Raw genomic sequence first — 13,461 nt, 5'->3', positions numbered from 1 at the left:
ATTTCCATTTCTGGTTCTGTAAGGATTTAAGAAGTAGTTGCAGCACCTATTTTTAAATACCTGGTAAATACTCATGGGTTACAGAGTTAAGTCTCTTTTCATAAAATTTACGAACCTGCTGATGGCTTAATACTTATTATCTCAACTCCTTCTGGCAAATGCAACTCTTGGCTATAAACCATTTCTGAAAACAGAGTCAACTTGCTGGTACTCTGGAGATTTGCTCTGCAAGCCTGATACTTCTGTGAAAAAGGAGATATGATCTTCTCTGGAGAAGAAGAATGTTCTTCCAGCTGCCAAACTGCTTCAGATATTTTTGTATCTACTTTTTCATCTATAAAACATAAGAAAAGAACCAAAAATTGGGGTAGGGGAACCCTATAAATATTACAATTACTACATTTACAATCTACAACTGCTTTATAAAAAGATAAAACAGTAAACATATTAATATGATTCTTTACAAGAAAATGAGAAAATCATTTTGCTTTTTTAATTAACTGAATAAACTGTAATTATCAACCCTAAATAAGAGTCGCTTTAAGAAATATTATACCCTGAACTGTTTAATCATGTATAATTTGAAAAAAAGACTCACCCAAAGAGACAGGAATTGACTTTAAATGTAAATTCCACATGTGTAACAGTGAACGGTTGTCTTGAGTGCATTCTATTACAATTAAATAGAACTTTTCAGAAAATCCATTAGGTGAGCTGCCTGTTGGTATTAATGATATTTTTCTTTATTAACAAGGAAAAATGAGACAACTTACTATACATACCAAGTTAAAGTAACAAGATTTAAAAAAAACTAAAAAATTGTACCTAAGTTTCCAAATATAAAATGGCATTATAGAATATATTCAACTTTTTTACCACATGAATTTGTATTAACTTAAAATATTTACAATAATGAGAATGCTGTATATAAATTTTATTTTTAAACTGATAAGCTCAAAAAGTCATATACCACACTCATCACCATCAAGTTGTTCACACAGATTAGGCCATATGAAGTGGGAATTTTCTAAACAGACAGAATATACATTTTAGGTGAGCATACGATGAAAATGGTGTTACATTTTTTTAAATAAGTAAGCTCCATAGCTCCACAATGGAATGACTACTGCATGATGTTTAAATAATGACCAAAATATAAGTATTCATTACATAACATACAATTCAACAAATTTCTCTTAGTTCAAATTTCATTTTAAACAGCATACAAGTTGCTCAAAGTAAACAAATAAATGCATCTTTCTAAAATATATCATAAAATCAGTGGTTTATTATTGCCTGAAAAAACCCTTTCTTTGCGGTAGATTTTAATCCAACTTTTCTTCATTTTTTTCTTTTTAAGAAAAAAATTCAAACTCTGTAAAACAGGTTTTCTTCATCATAAGCTATTCTTCATTATGTACAAAATTATATGGCTCGGCTGGGCATGGTGGCTCACGTCTGTAATCCTAGCACTCTGGGAGGCCGAGGCAGGAGGATTGCTTGAGGTCAGGAGTTTGAGACCAGCCTGAGCAAGAGTGAGACCCCGTCTCTACTAAAAATAGAAAAAATGAGCCGGTTGTGACAGTGCAAGCCTGTAATCCCAGCTACTCAGGAGGCTGAGGTGGGAGGATCGCTTGAGCCCAAGAGTTCGGGGTTGCAGTAAGCTATTATTTTGGCACTGTGCTCTAGCCTGGGCAATACAGTGGGACTCCATCTCTACAAAAAATTTAAAAATTAGCTGAGTGTGGTGGTTCATGCCTGTGGTACCAGCTGCTAGTGACTTGGGAAGCTATAATCATGCCACTGCACTTCAGCCTGGGTAACAGAGCAAGGCTCGAAAGAAAGGAGGACAGGAAGGAAAGAAAGAAACAGAAGAAATGGAAGGAGGGACGGAGGGAGGAAGGAAGGAAGGAAGAAAAAATATCTGGAACAAATAGAGAATGCAGTTAGTATCCTTTGAGGCCTGATAACTGATTTTAAGCAACAGGCATATGACGTAGAGTTGCTTCACAATATTTTGGTCTTCAGGAAAGCCATTTTTTAGTTTGGTTTGGCTTTGTAATTGAGACTGATGACCAAGAGATTTTACCTCTATTTCCCTCAGTTTTCCTTCACACAAAGTAAGTTAATGTTAGGTTTAATAAAACTTTTAGACTGTTTTATTACAAAAGTATTATTTAAGAAAATTAGTCCTTAAATTAAGGACCTTATAATTCAAAGTTTTAAGGTATTTCTTTAAATTTTAAGTTCCTAAAAGGCCAGGAGTCCATATTATCCAAATTGATAGGACCCCATCCATGAAAAGAGAACTCACACATTAATGATAAAGCATTTCTACTATGTGGTTTATATAACGTATAACTGATAAACCCCTTTAATTTTTCATGTTTATTTCCTAGTTAAGAATAAAGATACCAGTATTATTGATAAATAATATCACAAACCTACAAAGAAAATTTTAACTTCAAATAAATAATGTGAAACACTGTATCAATTCATCTTTATTAACTGCCTAACATATTGTACATAGTATTTCTTATTACATAAAACATTCTTCTTTACCTGCATTAGATAAAATGCTGTCTTTTCCTAGACTTTTCTTTTCAGAGTCATTCAAAATGAAGTCTTCTTGAAAAACATGAAGAAGCTGGGTTTTTCTGCCATGCTGAATGTAAATAAATACAAATATAAGTTGACCCATGTGTTATTTACTAATGCTAAGTAGCCGGAAAAATAAATACATCATAATGGAATATTCAAGCAGAATAAAAAGTCGAAAGTTCAGCAGTATGTAAGTCTAAGGTACCAGAATAACCAGATGAAAACAGAAAAAATTTATATCAAGCTGACTTGCTTGGCTGGGCACAGTGGCTCACGCCTATAATCTCAGCACTCTGGGAAGCTGACGTGGGAGGATGGCTTGAGCTCAGGAGTTAGAGACCAGCCTGAACAAGAGTGAGACCCCATCTCTACCAAAAATAGAAAAAATTAGCTAGGTGTCATGGAACATGTGTGCAGTCCCAACTACTCAGCAGGCTGAGGCAGGAGGACAGCTTGAGCCCAGGAGTTTGAGGTTGCAGTGAGCTATAATCATACCATTGCACTCTACCTGGGGCAACAGAGTAAGACTCTGTCTCAAAAAAGATTTGCTTTCATTACAATGAATCTTTATAATTAAAAATTTATATCCACCAATGTGCTTTATATCAGTGCCATAAAATGGAAACTGGTTTTCTTTTTAGTGATTTTCTTAGCCATGGATGAAGAACCTAACAGCACTTTATTAAATCTATAGGTCATATGACACTATTAATATTAATAATGTATTTAAGAGTCAGAGTTTGAAAATTTATTTCATTGTGAATATAGTAACTGGGACTATAATCTGATTTGTTTTCTAGTTTGAAGTATAGAAAATAAAATGTACAATGTGTGTTATCCACAGCAAAATATCCAATTATACCAATTAACATACAGATTTTCTATAAAATATCTTCATAGAGTTTTTTTGTATACCTCCAAAAAAAATACTTACAAGTTTGGTAATGGGATCTAATGCGATAATGCATCCTGGCCTGGCTGTCGATTGTTGACTGACGATGTTAAACACTTCACCAACATATTTCTGTTTTTTAAAAAATTGATATCTCCTTTACTAAACAAATTCAAAAGTGATTAAGAACACATTTCAGGAATAACAAATAATAATAAAGTTCAATTGGGGCTAAATATAGTCCCTTTCAACTATAAACATTCTGGGCTTTTCTCTTACTAGTAATTACATACGAATGAATAAGAGCTACAGCTCAGTTGATACAGAGAAAAATAAAAGCAGGCCGGGTGCAGTGGCTCACGCCTGTAATCCTAGCACTCTGGGAGGCTGAGGTGAAAAGACTGCTTGAGGTCAGGAGTTCGAGACCAGCCTGAGCAAGAGTGAGACTCCCATCTCCAAAACAAAAAACAAAAAAAAGAGCAGCAGTACTTTTTAAACATTAATTATGAGAAGGAAAGGATGGAGTTAAAGAAACAAGTTGATACACTATTTACATATGCTGACTTTTAAGCTACTTATGTCCTGACTGCTCTGTCAAGGTCACATTGCTAAATTCAGTGATCAATTCTCCATCTTTATCATACTTGCTCTATGAGCAGCATTTGACACTGGTGATCACTCTCTTCTTTTTGAAATACTTTCTTCATTTGGCTTCCCTTATATACCACATTCACCCTACTTCTTTTTTACCCTACTTTTAACAATGGAATGCTTCAGCATTCAATCTATCACTCTTATTTTCTAACTATACTCTCTTCCCTCAACAGTTACATCCATCTTCACAACTTTAAATATAAATGCTGACAACTATTTTATATCTTCAGGCCGAACTTCCCTCTGAACTTCAGAGACTAGCCTACTAGGTCTCTTGGATGTCAAACAGGCATCTCAAAATTACGTGTCCAAAGCCAGGCTCTTAAATCTCCCTGCCCCTCAAAATCTGCTACATCTTGTCTGGGCATGGTAGTTCATGCCTATAATCCCAGAACACTGGGAGGCTGAAGTGGGAGGACTGCTTTAGAGCAGGAGTTCAAGACCAGCTTGGGCAACATAGCAAGACCCTGTCTCTACAAAAAATAAAAAAAATAGCTCGGTGCATGCCTGTAATCCTGGCTACTCAAGAGGCTGAGGCAGAAGGCTGAGCCCAGGAGTTGGAAGCTTCAGTGAGCTACGATACCACCACTGCACTCCAGTCTGGGCAGCACAGGGAGGCCCTGTCTCCCAAAAAAATAAAAAACAAAAAACAACAAAAAAAACCCTGCTTCTATATTTTTATCTCAATGCACAGCAATTCTGCTTTTCCTAATGCTTAGCTAGAAACCTTGAGAGACATCTTCTTTTTACTCACTCACATCCCATAGCCAGTCCAATATGGATTAATCAGTGTCCAAACCTCATTCAGAATTTGACCACTGTTATTATCTCTATCATTACCACTTTCTATCATTCTAAGCCCCTTTGCCTCTCCTGGACTACTGTGGTCGCTTCCTAAATTGGTCTCTCTGATTCCACTTCACTTTTCCATGTCTAATCTATATGCCCCTCAAAGTGATCCATTTAACACTTAAATCACACCATATAACACTATCCTTCTGTCCTATAGCTTCCATGTTATTCAGAGTAAAAAACAAAGTTACCAAAATGGCTTATGAGGCCTTGTGTGATATGGCCAGGATAACTTTCTGACTTCATCTCTGACTACTCTCCAATTCACATATTCTGCCCCAGCCACAATAGCCTCCAGCTGTTCCTTTACATACCAAACATTCTCTGACCTAAGTATCTTTGAACTGGCTGTCCCTCTTCCTGGATCATTCTTCCTTTAAATATTTACATATCTAGCTCCTGCATCTCCTTCAGGTCTTTGTGCAAATGATATTTTTTCTGTGATGTTTTCCCCGATTAAACACCTTACTTGGCATTCCCTACTTCTTTTTTTTTTTTTGAGACAGAGTCTCACTCTGTTGCCCGGGCTAGAGTGCCGTGGCGTCAGCCTAGCTCCCAGCAACTTCAAACTCCTGGGCTCAAGGGATCCTCCTGCCTCAGCCTCCCAAGTAGCTGGGACTACAGGCATGCGCCACCATGCCCGGCTAATTTTTTCTATACATATTTTTAGTCGTCCATGTAATTTCTTTCTATTTTTAGTAGAGACGTGGTCTCGCTCTTGCTCAGGCTGGTCTCAAACTCCTGAGCTCAAATAATCCACCCGCGTCGGCCTCCCAGAGTGCTAGGATTACAGGTGTGAGCGACCGCACCCGTCCGGCATTCCCTACTTCTTTTGCAACATTGTTTCTCTCCACTGTATTAGTTAATATATTTTTACCTGTTTCCTCCCTATCTCCTTTCACTGGAATATAAATTCTATGATACGGATTTTTGTCTGTTTTGGTCACATCTAAATTTCCAGTACTTAAAACAATGCGTAATAAATAGAAGATCCTTAATAAATATGTGCTTCTGCTATAACACCATATATATAAAGTATTTTGAAAAACCTATGTTCTGTAAAATCATACATTAAATATAACTTATAGAAAAAACAGGATTGGAGCAGATCATGGACATTTATGCAACTTTATAACCAAACCATTAACAAATACATTAATTGGTAGCTGGAGAGATGGCTTGAAACTCAGTACAGCCGAAGGCTGCCTCTGGGGACAATGCAGTTGGTAGGTTGCTATTAGACTAGCACAGGAAGAAGTATAGCCTGTCATAAGGCAAAAGCTTTGCAATAGTATTAAAAGGACTCCTGCCTGAATGCCTGAATTGCAACAAAGCTGAGGGCTTTTTCCTTTTATGCATAAGATTTAAATTCTACTCCTGTTATTCTAACTCCCCTTGTCTGGAAAAATATTGCAGATGAACTAACATTACTTCCACATTATACTGTCAGTATTGCCCATTTATCTATGAGCAAAGAAGTGTTATAGAAACATACATTGTAGGAGACTAGGCTCTACTTTTTGAAGGAGTGAAGGAAATGGTTTCTTTTTAAAGGAGCTTAGAATCACTATAAAGGTATAAAATAAATGTGAAAAAAATAAAACAACAAAGTTACAAATGTTTATTATAAATTTATATGTCACAACTTTAGAACATGCCCAATAAGTATAAAGTAACTAAAAACATCATATTATATATTTAAACTATTTTAAAAGCCATTACTTACAGAAATTTCAGGGTTAGAAAGCTCAAATAAAAGTTTCTTGGCATCAATAACCGCTTCATATAATCTCAGATATTGTCCATCACTTGCTACAAAGCATGCACTAGGAGAGTTGCAGTAGGCACCTAAAAAGTATTTACATTTAAAATTTAACCCTGTAGTGATAATGTCAGAAAATCTAAATTATTGAAATAAAAATCAACATGCTTACCTAGACAGTAACTGGGTATAAGAGTAGGCAGCCATGCTACATTGGAAAAGGCAGAAACATGCAGAGAATTAATCCGAGCAAGCTCAGAAACTCCTCCAGAGAAAGATAATGGCCCGACTGGATCAACCCTCCAAAGAATAAGCTCACTATAAACTGCATTGGGATCCTGAAACGCCGTATCAATGGTGCTTGTAGTTTGTTGTGTCAAAGAACAGTCTTCAACATTTACCGCATCAAAAGGCTGCTTTTGGTTATCAACATCTGGTGTCCTTAATGCATTATGGTGTGACGTTGTCAGCAATAATGGTAATACTGAGTGGCAAGCTAAATCATTAAGATGAAAGCGATGACCACAATATCTGGATTTGTGGGAAATACTGAGAACTGTAGAAAAAGCAGATTCCTCAGCAAAACTGACCAGCCACTGATTCAAAGAACCATCAGCATGCTTTGAAATCATCATAACATTAGGGGTAAAAATACTTAATTTTAAACTATTAGATGATTTATTATGACCAGAAGAGATAAGCATTGATGTGGAACGAGCGACGCCAGAAGGTTTCTGTTTCCCTTGCTGAATGGCCAGATCAACATTCTTGGTACAGGCATACATCACTATGCTTTTACAGAGAGAGTTCGCATCACCTGTGGGGAAAGCTACAGGAATTCTGGAAACAAAGGACACCTAGAATTAAGAGAGCAAGCATTAGAATACATGAAATTATATAAAAAGGTATTACAAAATTGTACCCACATAAACAAGAAATAGCTGTCCAGAGATCATAATAATATTACCTGTACTTGACGAAACATACCAGGCTGGTATTCATCTAGCCAATCCACATGCCAAACCAGCAAAGAACCATCCACAGGATGAATACTGAATAACATGTCTGCATTTTTACTCCATTCAGACAGAAGTACTTCAATCTGATGATCAATGGCAGCTGATGGTAATGATGTACAACTTGAGTTTGGTACTATTTTATCACCACCCAATTCCTTCTTTTCATGATTTATTTTCAGATCATCAACACCATCATCCATTTCTATAACCAAAAGAGTTCATGAACCAAGTAAATACAATAAGGTTATTATCATGAATTAAGAAATACCTTTATAAATGCATTGAAGATGAAAAACATAGCTTGCTCTCTCCTCTCCTCCTTCTCCCTCATCCTCCCCCCCAACAAAAAGAAAAAAAGAGATGAAAATCATAACAGTTTTTATATTAACAAGAAATGAGTTCCTCTTTAAAAGTAACTTTGCTCCAATAATATAAGGTCAATGGAATTAGTAATCAGAAGCCCTATAGGACTGAGACAATGGGTTACCGGTAAAAGAACTAATATTGAACTGGAAAATAGGTAAATTGATTTCTAAACCCAGATATCCTACAATTAACCACTCAGCTAATCTTCAGTAAGACACACTACTTATCTATACTTCAGTTTTGCTCATGATAAGATTGAGGGATTTGGCACTGGGGCTATAATTCTGGGATTGAATTTTTAAAATATACTATTTGAATATAATTTGTACTTTCTTCACAATACCAGTTTTATCCAAACCTGCATATGCTACTCTAGTTATCCTCTAGGTATATTCACTTATAACTGATATTATATCTTAAAGAAACCATTTTAAGGCAATGGACTTGATGGTGCTCAATTTCCAGGTTACACTTCAATACACTGGATTTTAAAAATAAATTTGTATAACTTATTAACACAAGTAAATATGTATATTCTCACCTCTTTCAAAAACCCCAGTCCTCACATCCTCCCCCCAACTCCTGGTTAGGAATATAGAGCCTTTCCTAAAAGAGACCTTAAAAAAAAAAGTTATGACTATTTACCAGGTTTAAAAAGTAAGTCAAAACATACAAATCAACAAGAAAACAAAAAATGCCCAACAGGAAATTAGGCAAAAGGAATAAAAAGATAAGGCACAGAAGGGCAAAAATAGAAAAGATAATCATTCTGTTTAATTTGCATTAAGAAAATGCAAAGTAAAACAACAAGTCATTTTTCCCTTATTAACTGGCAAAGTAATCTAATGAAAAGATTCAGTGTTGGCAAGGATGTAGAAAAACGTTTTGGATATACTTAGAAGTATAAACTAGTGAAACATTTCTGGAGGGCAATTTGTCAGAAGTATTGTTATTTAAATTTTGTATACTGTTTGGTAATTCCACATCTAGGAATCTATGTTATAGAAAAATTCACACAAAATTGAAAAGATGTGTCTGTACCATTATTAGCATACATAGTGAAAAACAATTTAAATCAATTTAAACATCTGTTAATAGAAGAACTATTAAAAGTTTTCTCTTAGACATGGACTACTCAGTAGCTGTTAAAAATAATGAGATGAAAGACTGCCATTACTGACTGAATTACAACAAATTGTGGAACATTCTTTTTGTTTTAAAATGAACACCCATAACAGCTTTTTCTTTAAAATAAAAACTGTATTTATGTTTGTATGCACATAGAAAAAAATCAATCTGGAGGGATATGCATCAAACTTAACAACGTGGAAAAACTTTATACCTGTCTGCACTGGGTTTTTTCCTCACTAATGATCATGTATGACCTTGCAATTAAAATGAAACTTTTTAAAAACAAACACATTTATGAACCACAGACTGTAGCAGAGACGGCTAACTGCCAAACCCAGTTTCATACTTCCCGGTCCTTAGTGTATCAAGGCTATCCAGTCAGGAACTACATAGGGCCCTGTGACTAGTTCTTGCCAACAGAACGAGAGTGGAAGTGGTATGTGTCAATTCTGAGTCAAGGCAGTTGAGAAATAGCTATACTTTCTCCTCCTCTTCTCTCTCTCTACACCAACTGAAGGCTGACTGCAGAAGAGTTTAAGGCCCTAAGTACAATGCTTCTCACACTTTAATGTACATACAAATGACCTGGAGAGTTCATTAAGTGGTAAAATCTGGTTTAGTAGGTCTGTGTGGAGCCTGAGACATGCATTCCTAACAAGCTTCTGGGTAATGTCGATGTTGTTAGTCTACAGATAGTCCTTTAAGTAGCAAAGTCCTAGGGGCTGAAAAAAACCACAAGAATGAGAACCCTGAGTCTTTGAATCATGTGGAAGAAAGCCACCTTGAAGAGGAACAGCTATACTGAATTATTAAATGAGCAAGTTCATGAATTATGTCACTGTAATTTTGGAGTTTATTTCTTACAGTAGCTAGTTTAATCCTAATTTTAAAAACTCCCGCTATTTTAAACAAAACTTTAAATTTTTCTTTCTTCTTCAAGCTTTACCTTCATCAGATTTTACATCTGCCTGATTAGAGTCTTCTACACTGGCCTCAGAGGATGGTTGTTCAAAACTTTTTCTAAGTTGCTGTAAAAAGACTTCCATGGACAAAGTCAAATGCAGCTCTTTATTGTTTAGCCAGTGTACCACAAAAGGTCCACTCTTCTCTTCATTTTCACTTAGACTCAGAGATGTAATAGATGGAAGAAGTGGAATGTCTATAAGAAAAAAAAAATCACAAAATTAAATTTCTCCTTCACTTTTTAATTTAACTTGATTTTGAGGTTGTTTTTTTTTAAAAAGACTATTTCTTAGAGCAATTTTAGGTTTATGGCAAAACTACAGAGAAAGGTACACAGATAGGCATATACCCTGTTCTACACATGCATTATCAACATCTGCCACCAAAGTGGTACTTTTATTACAACTGGTGAACCTTCACTGACATATCACTATCACCCAGAATCCATAGTTTACCTTAGGGTGCATTCTTGGTCTTGTACATTCTATGGGTACAATTTATAATGACATTGCATTAATCTTTAAACCTTGGAAACATTTTATTTAACCTATAAGTAAGATTTCCAACATAGTGTTTGCCACCATTATTATTAATGCTGCATAATTAATTTAAATGGTAAATTTAACATACCTGTTATACAGTAGATAAAATTAAAATTACATATTCTAGGTCATACAGCATAATTTATTTAACCATACATCTTTTCTTTAATCCTAAAAAACATTCTCATGATGAAAAAGGTCTATAATTTGTAGACATGTTAACAGGAATATCTTAATTTATCACAAATTTTGTTAATATGCAATTTTTTTTTTTTTTTTTTTTTGAGACAGAGTGTCACTTTGTTGCCCAGGCTAGAGTGAGTGCCGTGGCGTCAGCCTAGCTCACAGCAACCTCAAACTCCTGGGCTTAAGCGATCCTACTGCCTCAGCCTCCCGAGTAGCTGGGACTACAGGCATGTGCCACCATGCCCGGCTAATTTTTTCTATATATATTTTTAGTTGGCCAGATAATTTCTATTTTTTAGTAGAGACGAGGTCTCGCTCTTGTTCAGGCTGGTCTCGAACTCCTGACCTCGAGTGATCCACCCGCCTCGGCCTCCCAGAGTGCTAGGATTATAAGCGTGAGCCACCGCGCCTGGCCAATATGCAAATTTTTTTTTACAATTTTTTAGAAAAATTTTTTATGAATGGGTGGGGTTTGTGAGTAAGGGTGCTCAGTTGCCTTGTTTGTTGAGACAGAGTCTCACTCTGCCCTGGGTAGAGAGCAGTGGCCCCACTGGCGTCACTGCAGCCTCCAACTCCTGGGCTCTAAGCAATCCTTCTGCCTCGTCTCCCAGGTAGCTGGGACTACAGGCACGCACGCACTTGAACGCCCAGCTGGGCTTTTTTTTCTTATCTTTTTGGTAAAGATGGGATCTCACTCTTGCTCAGTCTAGTCTCGAACTCCTGAGCTCAAGCAATCCTCCAGCCTTAGCCTCCCAGAGTGCTAGGATTATAGGCATGAGCCACTGCACCCGGCCAACAAACAAATTTTAACCTTATCCACAATGAAAAATGCTATTATCATGATGTCAAAGGAACTAGTGATACATGCATCTCAATAGCAACAAATTTTTTTTTTTTACTTAAAAGACTGCCATATATTAACTTCTTTAATGACCTATCCACTTAATTTTAAAATGGATTATTGCTTATTTATTAGCATCAAGATTGTAGTCAGAAAGTATGAAACTGAGGTTCCCTTTTCATACTCAAAGAAAGAATTCAAGACAGATTACCTCAGCTAAAAAAGCAATTTTTCCTTGATATTACTTTTGAAATAATTACTAAATTAAGCACCCTGAAGTACAAATCCAGTCAGTTGTGACAAGTAACTCCTAATTAATAGACATAAGGAAACATTTAAGTATCATATTAAATCAAATATGAATCATGCTGGTGTCTGCTGAACTTATAAAGGCTAGAATGAATGCAACTTTCTCCAAAACAAATCTGTTTTAAAGGAAAAATAGTATGAATTATCTGTTCAAACAATGTATCTATTATTAGATACCAATAGAAAGAATATTATAGGAGATGAATGGTAAAGGAAAGGATAAAAGAATCTTTCTCCTGTCCCTTCTATTGGAGGCTGACTCTAAGAGTTGATAGACACATCTAATCCAAGAATTTCTGTTTAAAACTGTACATTCCTTAGTATAATTATTTGGTTAATATTTATCTATCTCCTGCTTCCTGGGAGGAAGAACCACACCTGTTTTGATCACTGCTGTATCTCCAATATCTACCACTATTTCTAGTTCCTACGCTAGCACAGACTAAGCACTCACTAAAAGCCTTGAGGGGCTGAACTGCCAATCCTATTCTTCCTAGGTAGATACATAGTAGTGACAGGGATTGAAAGAGTGTTACAAAGAATCCATAGAAAATATTTTTTTTTTTTTTTTTTGAGACAGTCTAGCTTTGTTGCCCCAGGTAGAGTGCAGTGGCATCACTGTAGTTCACAGCAACCTCAAACTCCTGGGCTCAAGCAATCTTCCTGCCTCTGCCTCCAGGGTAGCTGGGACTACAGGCATGCACCACCAAGCTGGGCTAATTTTTTCTATTTTTAGTAGAGACAGGGTCTCGCTCTTGCTCAGGCTGGTCTTGAACTCCTGAGCTTAAGCAATCCTCCGACCTTAGCCTCCCAGAGTGCTAGGATTACAGGTGTGAGCCACTGTCCCTGGCCTAAGATTTTCTGATAGGTGACTTAAAAATCAACCCCAAAGAGATCAGCAATACCTTTAGTAGACCACAGGCCTAGCTGTTAAACTACACAAGAAGAAAGGTATAATGCTGGCTTTTACAGAAACATTCCAACTAAAAGGAAACTCGCATCTCCTCTATATTCTGACCCCACTCAAAAAATTTGGTTAAAGTCATTTTAATGAAAAGTCCTCATAGAAAGGGTATAAGAATTAGAACTAAAGGAATATGTTCTTAAGAGCTCCTCTCCTATGGCTCTTTCTACTGATGAGCAAATAAGTGAAGCCAAATATGAGCATTGTGCTTTGAATAAGAAAATAAAACATCCAGAAAAGTCATTCCAACAGATCAAATTTAGGGAAAGGAATTCTCCATAGGGTCCAATCTAGCTGCTGATAATATTACTTTGTTTTGCTCTCTATTTTCCTTAGGGACCTACCTTCTAAAGAAAGGTTTCAGAGTTCTCTTTATTGG

General features: G+C 36.1%; 1 protein-coding gene across 2 annotated transcripts in view; it reads right to left on the bottom strand.

Annotated features, from left to right (window-relative positions):
* Window positions 1-13,461, bottom strand: part of DMXL1 (Dmx like 1) — a 153,085-nt gene that overhangs the window by 89,007 nt on the left and 50,617 nt on the right. For both annotated transcript variants that reach the window (XM_045566459.1, XM_045566460.1), the window contains exons 10-17: window positions 10,224-10,436; window positions 7,729-7,982; window positions 6,934-7,618; window positions 6,726-6,847; window positions 3,536-3,625; window positions 2,563-2,665; window positions 599-718; window positions 116-334 (exon numbers count right to left, since the gene is read on the bottom strand). In XM_045566459.1, the coding sequence (XP_045422415.1) occupies window positions 116-334; window positions 599-718; window positions 2,563-2,665; window positions 3,536-3,625; window positions 6,726-6,847; window positions 6,934-7,618; window positions 7,729-7,982; window positions 10,224-10,436 (1,806 nt within the window). The remainder of the gene's footprint in view (window positions 1-115; window positions 335-598; window positions 719-2,562; window positions 2,666-3,535; window positions 3,626-6,725; window positions 6,848-6,933; window positions 7,619-7,728; window positions 7,983-10,223; window positions 10,437-13,461) is intronic.

This window comes from Lemur catta, chromosome 12 (assembly GCF_020740605.2).
Source record: "Lemur catta isolate mLemCat1 chromosome 12, mLemCat1.pri, whole genome shotgun sequence".
NCBI classification, from domain to species: Eukaryota; Metazoa; Chordata; class Mammalia; order Primates; family Lemuridae; genus Lemur; species Lemur catta.
Note: the sequence above shows the minus strand (reverse complement) of the source record. Positions and strands in the feature narration are given on the sequence as shown.